General features: G+C 47.5%; 1 protein-coding gene across 1 annotated transcript in view; it reads left to right on the top strand.

The window, feature by feature from the left end:
- LOC140134291 (protachykinin-1-like) overlaps positions 1–17,389 on the top strand; it is a 37,408-nt gene that overhangs the window by 15,458 nt on the left and 4,561 nt on the right. The window contains exons 3-5 of the mRNA XM_072154879.1: positions 1,173–1,272; positions 1,653–1,676; positions 15,398–15,451. Coding sequence (XP_072010980.1) covers positions 1,173–1,272; positions 1,653–1,676; positions 15,398–15,451 — 178 coding nt within the window. The remainder of the gene's footprint in view (positions 1–1,172; positions 1,273–1,652; positions 1,677–15,397; positions 15,452–17,389) is intronic.

Raw genomic sequence — 17,389 nt, 5'->3', positions numbered from 1 at the left:
TTAGCAACCCAAACTCAACGGCAACACCCACCGGTAACACACAAAATCAGTGCTGTTAACCCTTCAAATGCTGCTGCCAGTTGACGTGACATCAGAGAGTTACTGTCCTATTTTTAAAGGGTTTACATCTGTATTGGATGCCAACAGCAATCAAGGGTGTTACCAATGTTGGAGAGTCCGAACGCTGAACCCAAACTTCTGCCAGAAGTCCAGATTCAGGGACTCAATGGGGCAGATTTACTTACTTACCTGGTCCATTCGCGATCCAGCGGCGCGTTCTCTGTGGTGGATTCGGGTCCGGCCAGGATTCATTAAGGTAATTCCTCTGACGTCCACCAGGTGGCGCTGCTGCGCTGAAGAGCATCGGAACGCACTCAAGTTCACCGGCCTATTCCTAGTGAAGGTAGGTGCAAGCTTCGCGATACTTTTCTTTTTTTAAATGCGGCGGTTTTTCCAAATCCGTCGGGTTTTCGTTCGGCCACGCCCCCCGATTTCCGTCGCGTGTTTGCCAGCGCCGATGCGCCACAATCCGATCGCGTGCGCCAAAATCCCGGGGCAATTCAGGGAAAATCGGCACAAATCGAAAATATTCGGGTAACACGTCGGGAAACCGCAAATCGGGCCCTTAGTAAATGACCCCCAATGTTCAGCACAAACCTGAACACCGTGGTTAGGGTCTGCTTAACCCTAGTCCCTAGCAGCCAAATCCATCCTTTCTAGTGGTGGGTGTTAGTAGGGGTTACTTTGTATAACTTTGTGTCCGAGCAGCCGAGTCCGTTGCGTCTCGGGGGGATCTCTAGTAGAAGCTTAAAGGGGTTGGCCACTTTCTAGCATATACTTAGTTTCACACATCTCTGATTCCTCTCTGTGATAATAATGGTTTGTGTCCATTTCATGCACAGAATTCTATCGCCTCCAATAGTAGGACAGCAAGCAGAGGTCTAGAAAACTGTGAGGAACTTCTACAGAAAGGGAATTAGAAAATTGTAGAACATATCATTACGCAACAATATCAATTATTTGCTGAAAGTGGACAATCCCTTTAAGTGTTTCTACGCAGACATAATGGGGGCCTCTATGCCTTGTGGTGGGCTCTAGTAATAGCCTATGAGCCGACACCGTGTAAATACTGTAAAGAGATGATTATTCTCCCTTCTTCTGTTTCTCCGCAGACAGATCTGGAGGAGCCGGCATACGACAGATTCCTTATGAGAATCGCAAGAAAACTCAAACCGGATCAATTTTATGGAATTATGGGAAAAAGAGATAACAGTGAGTGCATGGATCTACATATAATATTGTAGATTCAGTCATTTATATTGTATATATTGCTACACGGCACTTTACCGAGGACAATACTTCTGTGTTTTGGATCTATGGACTGTTTTGGGACATATCTTTACTATAAGGACGGGGGGGGGGGGGGGGGGGGGGGCAGAACTTCACTGCTTTCCATCGTTGCATTACATGAAACTACCACAAGGGGGAGATACTACACACACAGTTCCATCATTGTGCTCAGTATCAGCTCCCCCTAGTGGTGACATTATGTAGCCAGAGATATGAAATGAAGACAATGAAAAGTCCCTTTGAAATAGATTTTAAGTAATTCATAAGACTCATCTCTAAAATAATATTTATGTTCTTTCCAGCATTAAAAAGAACATCACCTAAAAGTAAGAAATGATAAAAATGTGTGTATTATCCCTGTACTGTGACATCACTGTGTGTATTATCCCTGTACTGTGACATCACTGTGGGTATTATTCCTGTACTGTGACATCACTGTGTGTATTATCCCTGTACTGTGACATCACTGGGTGTATTATCCCTGTACAGTGACATCACTGTGTGTATTATCTCTGTACTGTGACATCACTGTGTGTATTATCCCTGTAATGTGACATCGCTGTGTGTATTATCTCTGTACTGTGACATCGCTGTGTGTATTATCTCTGTACTGTGACATCACGGTGTGTATTATCCCTGTACTGTGATATCACTGTGTGTATTATCCCTGTACTGTGACATCACTGTGTGTAGTATCGCTGTACTGTGACATCACTGTGTGTATTATCCCTGTACTGTGACATCACTGTGTGTATAATCCCTTCACTGTGACATCACTGTGTGTATTATCCCTGTACTGTAACATCACTGTGTGTATTATCCCTGTACTGTGACATCACTGTTTGTATTATCCCTGTACTGTGACATCACTGTGTGTGTTATCCCTGTACTGTGACATCACTGTGAGTATTATCCCTGTCCTGTGACATCACTGTGGGTTTTATCTCTGTACTGTGACATCACTGTGTGTATTATCCCTGTACTGTGATATCACTGTGTGTATTTTCCCTGTACTGTGACATCACTGTGTGTAGTATCCCTGTACTGTGACATCACTGTGTGTATTATCCCTGTATTGTGACATCACTGTGTGTAGTATCCCTGTACTGTGACATCGCTGTGTGTATTATCCCTGTACTGTGACATCACTGTGTGTACTATCCCTGTACTGTGACATCACTGTGTGTATTATCCCTGTACTGTGACATCACTGTGTGTATTATCCCTGTACTGTGACATCACTGTGTGTATTATCCCTGTAATGTGACATCGCTCTGTGTATTATCCCTGTACTGTGACATCGCTGTGTGTATTATCTCTGTACTGTGACATCACTGCGTGTATTATCCTTGTACTGTGACATCACTGTGTGTATTATCTCTGTACTGTGACATCACTGTGTGTATTATCCCTGTACTGTGACACCACTGTGTGTATTATCCCCTGTACTGTGACATCACTGTGTGTATTATCCCTGTACTGTGACACCACTGTGTGTATTATCCCCTGTACTGTGACATCACTGTGTGTATTATCCCTGTACTGTGACATCACTGTGTATTATACCTGTACGGTGACATCACTGTGTGTATTATCTCTGTACTGTGACATCACTGTGTGTATTATCCCTATACTGTGATATCACTGTGTGTATTTTCCCTGTACTGTGACATCACTGTGTGTAGTATCCCTGTACTGTGACATCACTGTGTGTATTATCCCTGTATTGTGACATCACTGTGTGTAGTATCCCTGTACTGTGACATCGCTGTGTGTATTATCCCTGTACTGTGACATCACTGTGTGTATTATCCCTGTAATGTGACATCGCTCTGTGTATTATCTCTGTACTGTGACATCACTGTGTGTACTATCCCTGTACTGTGATATCACTGTGTGTATTATCCCTGTAATGTGACATCACTGTGTGTATTATCCCTGTACTGTGACATCACTGTGTGTATTATCCCTGTACTGTGACATCACTGTGTGTATTATCCCTGTACTGTGACATCACTGTGTGTATTATCTCTGTACTGTGACATCACTGTGTGTATTATCCCTGTACTGTGACATCACTGTGTGTATTATCTCTGTACTGTGATATCACTGTGTGTATTATCCCTGTACTGTGACATCACTGTGTGTATTATCCCCTGTACTGTGACAGCACTGTGTGTATTATCCCTGTACTGTGACATCACTGTGTGTATTACCCCTGTACTGTGACATCACTGTGTGTATTATCCCTGTACTGTGACATCACTGTGTGTATTATACCTGTACTGTGACATCACTGTGTGTACTATCCCTGTACTGTGACATCACTGTGTGTATTATCTCTGTACTGTGACATCACTGTGTGTATTATCCTTGTACTGTGACATCACTGTCTGTATTACCCCTGTACTGTGACATCACTGTGTGTATTATCCCTGTACTGTGACATAACTGTGTATTATCCCTGTACTGTGACATCACTGTGTGTATTATCCCTGTACTGTGACATCACTGTGTGTATTATCCCTGTACTGTGACATCACTGTGTGTATTATCCCTGTACTATGACATCACTGTGTGTATTATCCCTGTACTGTGACATCACTGTGTGTATTATCCCTGTACTGTGACATCGCTGTGTGTATTATCCCTGTACTGTGACATCACTGTGTATTATCCCTGTGCTGTGACATCACTGTGTGTATTATCCCTGTACTGTGACATCACTGTGTGTATTATCCCTGTACTGTGACATCACTGTGTGTATTATCCCTGTACTATGACAGCACTGTCTGTATTATCCCTGTACTGTGACATCACTGTGTGTATTACCCCTGTACTGTGACATCACTGTGTGTATTATCCCTGTACTGTGACATCACTGTGTGTATTATCTCTGTACTGTGACATCACTGTGTGTATTATCCTTGTACTGTGACATCACTGTCTGTATTACCCCTGTACTGTGACATCACTGTTTGTATTATCCCTGTACTGTGACATAACTGTGTATTATCCCTGTACTGTGACATCACTGTGTGTATTATCCCTGTACTGTGACATCACTGTGTGTATTATCCCTGTACTATGACATCACTGTGTGTATTATCCCTGTACTGTGACATCACTGTGTGTATTATCCCTGTACTGTGACATCGCTGTGTGTATTATCCCTGTACTGTGACATCACTGTGTATTATCCCTGTGCTGTGACATCACTGTGTGTATTATCCCTGTACTGTGACATCACTGTGTGTATTATCCCTGTACTGTGACATCACTGTGTGTATTATCCCTGTACTATGACATCACTGTGTGTATTATCCCTGTACTGTGACATCACTGTGTGTATTATCCCTGTACTATGACATCGCTGTGTGTATTATCCCTGTACTATGACATCACTGTGTGTATTATCCCTGTACTGTGACATCACTGTGTATTATCCTTGTACTGTGACATCACTGTGTGTATTATCCCTGTACTGTGACATCACTGTGCATTATCCCTGTGCTGTGACATCACTGTGTGTATTATCCCTGTGCTGTGACATCACTGTGTGTATTATCCCTGTACTGTGACATCACTGTGTGTATTATCCTTGTACTGTGACATCACTGTGTGTATTATCCTTGTACTGTGACATCACTGTGTGTATTATCCCTGTACTGTGACATCACTGTGTGTATTATCCCTGTACTGTGACATCACTGTGTGTATTATCCCTGTACTGTGACATCACTGTGTGTATTATCCCTGTACTGTGACATCACTGTGTGTATTATCCCTGTACTGTGACATCACTGTGTGTATTATCCCTGTACTGTGACATCACTGTGTGTATTATCCCTGTACTGTGACATCACTGTGTGTATTATCCCTGTACTGTGACATCACTGTGTGTATTATCCCTGTACTGTGACATCACTGTGTGTATTATCCCTGTACTGTGACATCACTGTGTGTATTATCCCTGTGCTGTGACATCACTGTGTGTATTATCCTTGTACTGTGACATGCTTTAGATGTAGACAGGGCACATTGGCAGATACACAGGGTAAAGCACTGGAAGTCTTTCTGTCCCTGAGGTTTCATTAGTCAGATACAGAAGATTTCTTCTTGTTAACACAACAGAGGTAAACACTGTCGTGGGAAATCAGATCTGGATATAATAAATTCACGGCTGCATTAATTATAGATCTGGGACCGGAAAGTAGAAGCTGAAATCAGAGATTATCTTTGCCAAATGTTTAGCAGTGTGACCAGGTACGGGAGAGAGGACAGCTGTGCACAGCACCCATACCTGGCAGGAAAGGGCAGCCTGGCACCGCACCAACCGCTAGACATGTCACACAGCATGGCACACACTGCCCAACACCTAGGTTTACAACTTATAAACATGTATGTACAGCATAATAGTGAGTGCAGCTCTGGGGTATAATACAGGATGTAACTCAGGATCAGTACAGGATAAGTAATGTCATGTATGTACACAGTGACTGCACCAGCAGCAGAATAGTGAGTGCAGCTCTGGGGTATAATACAGGATGTAACTCAGGGTCAGCACAGGATAAGTAATGTCATGTATGTACACAGTGACTGCACCAGCAGCAGAATAGTGAGCGCAGCTCTGGGGTATAATACAGGATGTAACTCAGGATCAGTACAGGATAAGTAATGTCATGTATGTACACAGTGACTGCACCAGCAGCAGAATAGTGAGTGCAGCTCTGCAGTATAATACAGGAGGTAACTCAGGATCAGTACAGGATAAGTAATGTCATGTATGTACACAGTGACTGCACCAGCAGCAGAATAGTGAGTGCAGCTCTGGGGTATAATACATGATGTAACTCAGGATCAGTACAGGATAAGTAATGTCATGTATGTACACAGTGACTGCACCAGCAGCAGAATAGTGAGTGCAGCTCTGGGGTATAATACAGGATGTAACTCAGGATCAGTACAGGATAAGTAATGTCATGTATGTACACAGTGACTGCACCAGCAGCAGAATAGCTCGTGCTGGATCATTCTGCTGTGAACTGCTGACGGGTGTGGTTGTGTTCTGCTGAGCTCCTGCACCACCTGGAGCAAACCCAATCCACCCAGGCCTGCTCTCTCCTCCCCAGGGAGGGAGTGGGTTCTGTGGGATGAATCCTGCAGGAAAGTCCCAGGCTCCTGTCTCCCGGACCAGGCCGGCGGGGGGCAGGAGAAACAAGTTACCGGCCAAAACTGATGGCGTGAGAAGATCTGCCCGGAGCCAAGGACGCAGCGATGTGACCTCGGCTGCCACCCCCAAGACCCAGGGAAGCCGCAAGGTCTCCGGAACACAGAAGATCAAGGCAAGTGACATCAGCCTAAGTGCTCCTCCTGGAAAGCTGGGTGTCTGTGCGGGAAAGCTGGGTGGTTCCGCTGAAAAGCTGGGTGCTCACGGGGGTGCAAAAAGCATGGGGTGAACTTAAGGCCCGGGAGTCTGCTTCCATCTATGGCTCCCGGATTGCTGAGCACCTCCGTGAGTACGAGGAAGCTGGAAAAGCGCTGAGGAGGCTCCAGGAGGAGATAAGGGAGACTTTGGCCCTAGCGGGGGTGGCCACTAAGAAGAAGAAGTCTGATCTTCTTAACACCATAGACAGACTAAAAGCCGAGGTCACCGCTCTGCAGGAGAAGCGACATCTAATCCGTGAAAACAGCGGTCCGTTTCGTGAAAAATTGGAGAATGACGCCCGGTTTGATGACATGCGCCTGGAGCAGTTGAGAAAACTGAAGGGGCTTAAGATCCAGGCGGATGATGGCGATGATGAGGAGGATGAGGAAGACCTGCCGTGTCCGTCTGGTGGCCTGCACCAACACCAGCAGGCCTCGCACGACAGGCTGCCTGCGGAGCAAGCGCCATTACCATCAGGCTGCGGCTCTGCCAACCTGGAGGAGGAAAGTGATGACAGCGGCCAGGGGGGGGCGCTAATGGCTCAGATCCGTCAGCTCGAGTCCCCAGTTCACCTCCAGAACTTCTCCTTCGGCGATGATTTGCCAGATGACGACCTAAAGAGAAAGAAGAAATCCAAGAAGACCAAGGCGTCTCAGGAGGTGAATCTGGTGTTTCGTCCCCTCCCTGTTCCCTCCGGGCGGGCAGCAGTGCCAGCCTGTCGTGTAGGCCCCGTTACCCAGCCCAGCACGAATCCTGCAGTGGACTCGGTGCCAGGGTGCGGGGAGAGTGCAAAGCCACGTTCCATCATGGCGCAGAGCACCAGCCTTGTTTGTAGTAGCAAGGATGGTGCAGGGAAGGCATCGGCCGAAAGGCCGGACAGTGAGGGCGATCCGGCAGGTCCTGGTACTGTGCGCTGCCCCCTAGTGGGAGGGGGGGGTGGCCCAGTGCCAGGGGGAGTGGCGGTGGCTCCTGTGGCCCTTAGCGCTGTTGCTTGCTCCGGTGAGCAGCGGCAGTGTGATGGGGCTGCTGGGGCTTGTAGTGCGGCGCCTCCCAAACATCCCGTGCAGCCTGCAGAGAAAGGCGCAGGAAAAGTGTTATTCTGTATTGGTGCATCAAACTCTGGAGATATGAAAGGGGCAAAAAGACTGTCTGGAGTCTGTAAGGACAAGAGGCCTCTACCACCAATCGAGCAGCGATGCTCAAACATCATAAAAACTGCTGGACAACAAGGGGTTAATGCCAATGAGGCAGAGGGCACAAGTAAGATCGGGGTTGGAGCTGCCTCTTCTCAGGCTGTATCAGCTATGGAGGTGGCTCTACCCCCAGTGCCCAGTGACGCCGAGGCAACCCCATCTGCACCCCCAGTGGTGGCCGCTCCCATAAGGAGCTATGCGAGTGTCACCGCTGGGGCAAGTGGGGTTAACTCCTTGTCTCCTGGCTCTGGGAATAGCGTTTTGCAAAGGCGTCTTCTGGAGGCTATCAGGAGAGGGGTAAAGTCAATCACTGTAGAGGGGAGAGAGGTTGATCTGTCCTTCTGGACAGACAGGCATGGCCTGGCAGCCTTCCAAGAGAAAAGGGCGGGAGAGACTGTATGGTCTTTACCCACAACCGGGCCCAGAGCTGCCCGTAGGAATGTGGTTTGTCTTCGCTGGAGGGGCAGTGATGCATGCCCACCCAGGTCAAGGGTGGTGGAGCTCCTCCTGAAGATGAACTTCAGGGCTAGTGACATCTTTGCCCTGATACATCCTTATGGTACTCCGGAGTTCGATGTCAGCTTTGTTCGGCCGGAGGGCTTAGAGCTCTTCTGGTCGAATTATGAGCTGGCAAAGAACGAGCCCGCATGGCGAGACTTTGCTGTGCAAGCAGTGTCTCGCCAAAACACAGTCAAGAAGGTGACCGTTTTGACCCGTAACGAGTAACTTTCTTGCATGGACATCATGACTTGGCTAAGTCGTTATGGCGAAGTAGTACAGGTACCTCAGAAAAACCGCGATGAATTTGGCATTTGGTCTGGGGCCTGGACCTTCATGATGAAGTTGAAGTGTTCAGGCGGCACAGTCGCCCACATTCCTTCTTCAGCCTTTCTTGGGCGAGACAGAATCCTGATTTTCTACCAGGGGCAGCCGAAGGTCTGTCACAGGTGCGGTGACCCCACCCACTTTAGCGCCAGCTGCCAAGTGCAGAAGTGCGCTTTGTGTGGTGGGCTAGGTCATCTCGCTGCATCCTGTAAGGACATTAGGTGTAACCTGTGTGGTGAGCTCGGTCACCCTTTCAGCCGTTGTCCTCGCTCCTTTGCCAATGCGGTTGTGACCCCAGTGGAGGAGAGCCATGAGGTTGCTTCTGCTGGGGAAGGTACCAGCAGAGGTGGAGGAGCTGAGGGGCCTGTGAAGAAAAGTAAGAATAAGTCACCTTCTCAGTTAAGGCGGCTTGAAGCCAGACAAAAAGGGAGAGGACTGGGGAAGCCTCAGGTTGCTGGGGTGACCCTTGGTCCTTCCTCAGAGGCTGGTCATGCTACTGAGGCCCTGAGGGATGATGAGTTGGATGAGGAGGTCAGGAGGATGGAGCACGAGAAAGGTGCCATGTCCTCCACGTCCTCCCATTATGAGAGTATGGATGAGGATAACAGGATTTGGCTAGAAAATAAGCGCAAGCAGAAAAAGAAAAAACGCGGCCTATCTAAGGTACCTAAGGAAGGGAAAACTTCCTCCCCTCTGGTTGAGCTTTCCAACCGGTTCCTCACCCTCGATGAGATCGCCTCCTCGGGAAGAGAGGCTGAGGGTGGGGTTCTGGAGGTGGCAGCGGAGCAGCCTGCGGGGGGCGCTGAGTCTCTATCCTCTGGGGATGCTGGGTCCTCAGAGTGGGAGACTGACTCAGAGTCAGGAGACAAGGACGAAGGAGAGGGTGGTCCGGGTGGGTCCTTGGGGGCCAGTAATAACATGGACACCTCAATTTCGTTAAAAAGAAGTTGCCCCAATTCTGAAGGGAAAAGGGATCATCCTCAGAGGACAGTAAAGGGAAGGGAGGTAGTAAGAAAAAAGCCGTCTAACTCAATCACTCATGATGGCGGCACCCACTCCGTTGACTCTGGCGTCCATTAATGTCGCCAGCATTAAGTCTGATGCGGCTAGATTTGCGGCCTTTGATTTTCTCGGCTGTGTTGAAGCCGACATTTTATTTTTGCAGGAGACCAGGCTGCCAGATTTGGCGGCCGTTTTTAAAGCTAAGAGGGAATGGAGACACGGGCCTTCCTATTGGTCTCTTGCGGCCGAGCCGTATAGCGGAGTGGCGGTCCTTTTTACCGCACCGGTAGAATGCCGACGAGTTATTGAGTTAGAAATGGGGAGGTGCCTGATCCTGGATGTCCTCATGAAGGGACAAGAACTTTGTCTTATTAACATCTATGGTCCCCAGTCCAAGTGGGACAGGAAGTGTCTCTTTATGAGGATCAAGCCCTACCTTTTTACAAGTCGGCAGGTGGTCTTTGGAGGGGACTTCAATGCTGTCACGAGGTCCCAGGATAGGGGAGGTTCCAGAGACAAGCTGACTTATGATAGCGTCGCTCTTAATAGCATAGCCAGTGAGGCTCGCCTGGTGGATGTCCACATCCGGCACACCCCAGGCCACGCGGGGTTCACCTATTATAGGGGTAGCTGCAGGTCTAGAATAGACAGGTTTTATTTAAAGGAGGAAGCCATTTCTTCAGCAGTTTCTGTTGTTGAGGTGGAGTTCTCCGACCACTGTCTAATTTTGTTTTCTCTGAATGTTACAGAGACCCCCCGGATGGGAAGAGGCTACTGGAAGCTCAATTCGTCTCTCCTGGAAGAAGCAGAGATAAGACAATCCTTTGAGGATTTTCTTCAGAGCCAGGTACCTTTGCTGGGCCTTTGTAGCAGTAAGTCAGAGTGGTGGGAGATGCTCAAGAAAAGGGTGGCGAGATTCTTCCGCCAGCTCTCGAGCCTCAGGAGCCTGGACAGGTACCGCCTGTATCAGGGCCTGAGGAGGAAACTCGAGCATCTCGTCTCGACTGGAGGTAGTCGTGAGGACATCTCCAGAGTGAAATCTTTGCTGAAGAGTGTCAGTACGATAGACACGCATCTTTGGTTTTTGAGAGGGATTACGGGAAATACCGCTCGCCCGACCCTTACAGAAACTGCAAGATGTCAGTGAATGGTAAAGTTGTCACAGGACTGGTTGACAGTACGGGGTCCCTGAAAAGGTCCAGATCAGGGATTCTGGAGGTCGTCAGATCCTTCTACTCACACCTCTTGGGCAGGAAGGATCTAGATCGGGATGTGATGTCGGCTTTCCTGGCTGAAACTGTCCCTGAGCCAGGAGTAGACCCCTCTCTTGATGTTTTGACAGAGATGATTAGGGAAGAGGAAGTCAGCCGGGCGATTGAAGGGCTCGCCCTCAAGAAATCGCCGGGTCCGGATGGCTTAACATCCGAGTTTTATAAGACCTTTAAGGACGCCTTGGTTCCCCTCTTGACTGAGGTATTCAATGAGTGTCTTTCCTCGGGCACTCTGCCGAAGTCAATGAGGAGGTCAGCCCTGATCATCCTGTCAAAGGGTAAGGACCGATCTCGTATTGAGAACTGGCGTCCCATAGCGCTTCTCAATACGGACAGAAAGGTTTTGGCAAAGGTGCTGTTTAATCGGCTGGTGCAGTTTGCGCCCCGGCTCCTTTCGGGGACCCAGCACTGCTCTGTTCCAGGCCGCAGTACATTTAGTGCTGTGCTTTGTGTCCGGGAGGCAGTGGAGCAGGGCAGGGCTGGTAACTGGAAGGGGTACTTGCTGTCCTTGGATCAGGCAAAAGCGTTTGATCGGGTTAACCACGAGTACCTCTGGTCTGTCCTTCTGAGGTATGGCCTGCCGGGGGAGTTTGTCAATTGGCTAAAAGTTTTGTACGCAGGGGCAGAGAGTTTCCCGCTTGTGAACGGTTGGATTGGCCGCTCTTTTGAGGTTGGGTCTGGTGTTCGCCAGGGTTGTCCTCTGAGCCCACTTTTATACGTGTTCGCGATTGACCCATTCCTTAGGAGGGTTGATCGTGGGCCGTTAGTGGGAGTCGGGATGGACCGGGCAGCACCGGAAGCCACTCTAAGGGTGGTAGCGTACGCCGATGACGTCACTGTTTTTGTGTCCTCGAGAGGGGAGGCGCAATGGGTGATGTCAGAGGTTGACCGCTACTCAGAGGCTTCTGGGTCCAAGATCAACCGGGATAAGTGTGAGAGTCTCTGGCTGGGAGAGGGGGATCCAGGCTTTGATCTCCCTGACACTCTTCCAGGGCCCCAAGACTCTGCCAAAGTTCTCGGCATCGAATTTGGCCAGGGGGATTACCCCACGCAAAACTGGGATGGCAGGCTTAAGATCGCCGCTCAGAAGGTGGACCAGTGGAAGGGTTGGTCTTTGACCCTCAGAGAAAGGGTTAATCTGATCAAAACCTACCTGCTCCCATTGCTGATATATCTGGGCAGTGTGTGCATGTTGCCAGAACCCCTCTGGACTCGGGTCTATAGTCTGTTCTTCCAGCTGTTATGGGGGAATAGGCTGAACCTTATCAAGAGGGAGGTTACTTACCGCACGAGGAGACAAGGAGGGTTGTGTATGGTCAACCCTGTGGTGTTCCTAGTGAATACCTTTCTTAAGATCAATGTAGCAAACCTCTGGAAAGAGAGGGCTCCTCCGTGGGTATACTCCTGCAGGGGATGGTTTCGGCCTTTCTTCCAGGAATGGGAGACAGGAGGGCGAGTGAAGGATCTCCGTACACCACATGGGCATCTTCCGGCTTACGCTACCCCGGTTCTGAAGGTGATTCGCCGGTGGGGTCTGGGAATGTGGGAGATCAGGACCATGTCGAGGAAACTCCTTGACAAAAGGGTTCTGTTTGCCCGTTTCCAGAAGCCTCTGGCCCTCAGGGATTGCCCAAGTCGGGATCTTGGGGTGGGTTTAGGTCTTTTGAATTCTATCAGGATCCCCTTGAAGGTTTGGGACATGACTTGGCGCTGCTTCCATGGAAAGCTGTGTGTGAGGGACAATCTGAAGTGTAGGAGCTCTGAGGAAAGGGGTTGTCCCCGGGAGGAGTGCGGTGGCCTGCTGGAGAGCATGGACCACTTCCTGCTTCAGTGGCCCTTTAACACAGAGGTGTACAACCGGGTGGGCGCTTCCATCCATTGGCCCGGGTTGGCTGGTCTCTCCTATGCGGAGTGGGCCTATGGAGCATTCAGAGGCCTGGGTGGCCGGGACCGCTGCACGTTATTTCTAGTTAGCCTAGTGGTCAGGTAACGCACGGTGTTTAGTGTCGACGCAGCGTAAAATCCTCCCGGTGGATGAGGTGGTTAGGAACATTCTGGGTGACCTGGTGAAGGTGCGCTCTCTGGAGTATGAGAGGCTGGGCACGGGGAGGGCCTCTCTCCTTTGGAGGGGGTTCTCCTTTAGTGTCCCTTAGTCTGTCATCTCCGCTCCTGGTGTTGGGCTGAAGCTGACACTGTAGATTTTTGTTTTGTGTTCTGAGGTTATAGTGATGTAGGGGCTTGCAGGCGCCGAACCTGGGCTTTGTGGTTTGGATTTGTTATGTTGATTTGTTTAATGTGTTTGTATTTTGTGTATTTATTTATAGTTATATGTAGTTATAGTTCTTGTGTGTATATAGGTTGGTTGGTTTTGGGGTGTTGGTGTTAGGGTGTTAGGTTGGGAGGGGGGTGGACGGGACTTGGACTGTACGATCCTGGGCACTGGTCTGGACTATATAGCGCGAACTTTGGACGTTAGACCAGTGTCTGGGTGGGAGGGTGATGGGCGTGGGATTTAGTTAGTTATATTTAATGTTATTAATGTTATTTCAGTTATATTCATTGTTATTTCTGTGTTTATTTATTGTTTATTTATTTATGTGTATTTTGCTGTGTATTTCAAAAAAAAAAAAATTAGGTGGTGGGACTGGGTGATGGTTTTGTTTGTTCTTATGCTGAGTGTGTGGTGTGTGTGTGGCTGGGCCAGGAGGTTTTGTAAGTTTATTTTCGTTTATATTTGTTCTTTTGTAATTTTTTTTTTTGCCAGAAGTTATGGCTTTATTTATGTTTATTATTGTGATGTTTTTCACTTTTATATAAAATAAAAGATTTACAGGATGTAACTCAGGATCAGTACAGGATAAGTAATGTCATGTATGTACACAGTGACTGCACCAGCCGCAGAATAGTGAGTGCAGCTCTGGGGTATAATACAGGATGTAACTCAGGATCAGTGCAGGATAAGTAATGTCATGTATGTACACAGTGACTGCACCAGCAGCAGAATAGTGAGTGCAGATCTGGTGTATAATACAGGATGTAACTCAGGATCAGTACAGGATAAGTAATGTCATGTATGTACACAGTGACTGCACCAGCAGCAGAATAGTGAGTGCAGCTCTGGGATATAATACAGGATGTAACTCAGGATCAGTACAGGATAAGTAATGTCATGTATGTACACAGTGACTGCACCAGCAGCAGAATAGTGAGTGCATCTCTGGAGTATAATACAGGATGTAACTCAGGATCAGTACAGGATAAGTAATGTCATGTATGTACACAGTGACTGCACCAGCAGCAGAATAGTGAGTGCAGCTCTGGGGTATAATACAGGATGTAACTCAGGATCAGTACAGGATAAGTAATGTCATGTATGTATACAGTGACTGCACCAGCAGCAGAATAGTGAGTGCAGCTCTGGAGTATAATACAGGATGTAACTCAGGATCAGTACAGGATAAGTAATGTCATGTATGTACACAGTGACTGCACCAGCAGCAGAATAGTGAGTGCAGCTCTGGAATATAATACATGATATAACTCAGGATCAGTACAGGATAAGTAATGTCATGTATGTACCCAGTGACTGCACCAGCAGCAGAATAGTGAGTGCAGCTCTGGGGTATAATACAGGATGTAACTCAGGATCAGTACAGGATAAGTAATGTCATGTATGTACACAGTGACTGCACCAGCAGCAGAATAGTGAGTGCAGCTCTGGAGTATAATACAGGATGTAACTCAGGATCAGTACAGGATAAGTAATGCCATGTATGTACACAGTGACTGCACCAGCAGCAGAATAGTGAGTGCAGCTCTGGAGTATAATACAGGATGTAACTCAGGATCAGTACAGGATAAGTAATGTCATGTATGTACACAGTGACTGCACCAGCAGCAGAATAGTGAGTGCAGCTCTGGGGTATAATACAGGATGTAACTCAGGGTCAGTACAGGATAAGTAATGTCATGTATGTACACAGTGACTGCACCAGCAGCAGAATAGTGAGTGCAGCTCTGGAGTATAATACAGGATGTAACTCAGGATCAGTGCAGGATAAGTAATTTTAAAGCATTTTGAATTTAGATCTTACATGAACTGTTATTTTAGTGATTTCATGGAATCCTAGTGATTGAGCTGCTACTCTATATCAGCCTTGTTACCTTTCCCCTCCCCCATCTACTAGACATCATTAGTATAAATATTCCGGTCCACCAGAATTGAGGTTGAGGAAGAATTGCTGATATTGGAGACTTTTCTATAAATATACAATGTGCTGTAAATATATTGTATTTCTGAATAATATTTACCTTTTTTTATGTCTCAGGACAGAAATTAGATTCTTTTATTGGCCTCATGGGAAAGAGATCTTTAAGCTCTGGTAAGTGTAGCAAAATAAACCCGTGTATGTATAACGTGTTATTTAAAGGTAACCTGTCATCAGGAGTGACCATGCAGACTGCAGCTAATGTTATGTATTGTCCCTGGAGAGATGTGTAATCAGACCTTTGTGTCTGTTGTTAGTAGCAGCAGGACTGTGATTATATAATGGATTTATATTCCAGGATTGTAGCACTGGGGGGGCGTGTCTTCACAGTGCTGTGCTCTGTGCTCTCTGCAGCCAGTGTTATGTATTGTCCCTGGAGATATGTGTAATCAGACCTTTGTGTATGTTGTTAGTAGCAGCAGGACTGTGATTATATAATGGATTTATATTCCAGGATTTTAGCATTGGGCGACACTGCTGTGCTCTGTGCTCTCTGCAGCAGTGTTTTTTATTGTCCCTGGAGAGACGTGTAATCATATTTTTATGTATATAGCAAGTAGCTTGTAGATTGTGAAAATGGATTTATATTCCAGGATTGTATCCTCTCCGCGTGCACTGGGAGCGTATCCTCACACTGCTGTGCACTGCACCACTAAACAGCCCTCCCCTCTGCTGATAATAACTGTAGTATTCAGCCAGAGCCTCCCTTTTTTCACACCAGAGAGGTGAAACTTTTGTTAATGGTTTTGTAGGGAAACAAGAAAATGAAAATGTGAAACAGGATTTTTTTTGCTCTACGATCCTAAGTAATGGCTTCAAGAGAACTAAAGGCAAGAAATGTTTTCATAGTTTTCTATATGGTTTCTTTTGGTAACCATGTAATGACATCACTGGTTCATAAGGAAGCTAGAATCCCCTATTTTCTGCTGCTAGTGGTTTATTCCACAATAATGCTGCTAGGCCGGGACAGACCACTGCACCTAAACAGAGGGGTTCTGACTACACAAAAAGCATTGTAGTCAGTTGCACTATCTAAGAATTATTTTACTCCCTGACTCCCATGCACATATGTACATAGTTTTACTCTATAACTACTTTCCTCATGTTGTTAGACCTATATAATTACAAAAAAAGGGACCGCCAAATGTTTAATTTTCATTAGTCAGAATTAATAAAGCTTGGTAGGGGCCTCTGGTGGAGGTCCCCATTGAATGTAGCCCTCAGAGAGATGTGATTTGCAGTGGTGCTGAAAGTGACCTGTCTGCTGCTGGTGGGGGCCTCTGTAGGAGTAAGGTGGTGGGGGCCCCGGGGCACACACCCCGGGAGCCTTACCCATAATCCGGCCATGACTTCAGTCACCTTTGTATAACTGGAAAAGATAACTGTCCTGGATATGTCGAGTATAATTGGAGCATTGGTCACCTGTGAGCCCCATGTTCATACGGTGTGTGTACTGCCTAATCAGAGGAGTCAATAAGTAATGAGCTATCATTCAGCCATATTGACTCTCATGGGGCTACTCAATGGGTTATGCTTCATGCTTACAAGGCTCCCCTCCAATCCCAGAGTCACCCACTGACCCCGGGACCGCCCTGAGCCCCCACTCACCCAACCTTAATCATGGCCCACACACCACCCTGCATATCATTACCCTTTATAAAGACTCTCTCCAGATTTTTAGGCTCCGTTTCCAACTCCGCACAATCTGTTCCTCTCTCGTATAATTCCCAGCAATCAATATTTTCGGCAGCGCATGATAAATAAGCAGACGATGAGATATTCCTCAGCTGTCAGCCGTATCGTCGCTCATTATGCCGGGCACACTCCGACCAGATTCCCACTAGCGGATAAATGTCCCTGCGAGGTCATCCAGCCTTAACCCCTATAATCACATCCCCTCCGGGGGATCATTAGTTAGCGCTCTGCCTTATGCCGGGTCTACAGATGGATCATGCACATCACCTCGGTGACTATTGTAATTACTTCTATTTTATACATTCGCTGCTATTTCTGTTCGGTACAATGTGGCGGAGAAATTCCAGAATGGAAATC

Source organism: Engystomops pustulosus, chromosome 5 (assembly GCF_040894005.1).
Source record: "Engystomops pustulosus chromosome 5, aEngPut4.maternal, whole genome shotgun sequence".
NCBI classification, from domain to species: domain Eukaryota; kingdom Metazoa; phylum Chordata; class Amphibia; order Anura; family Leptodactylidae; genus Engystomops; species Engystomops pustulosus.
Note: the sequence above shows the minus strand (reverse complement) of the source record. Positions and strands in the feature narration are given on the sequence as shown.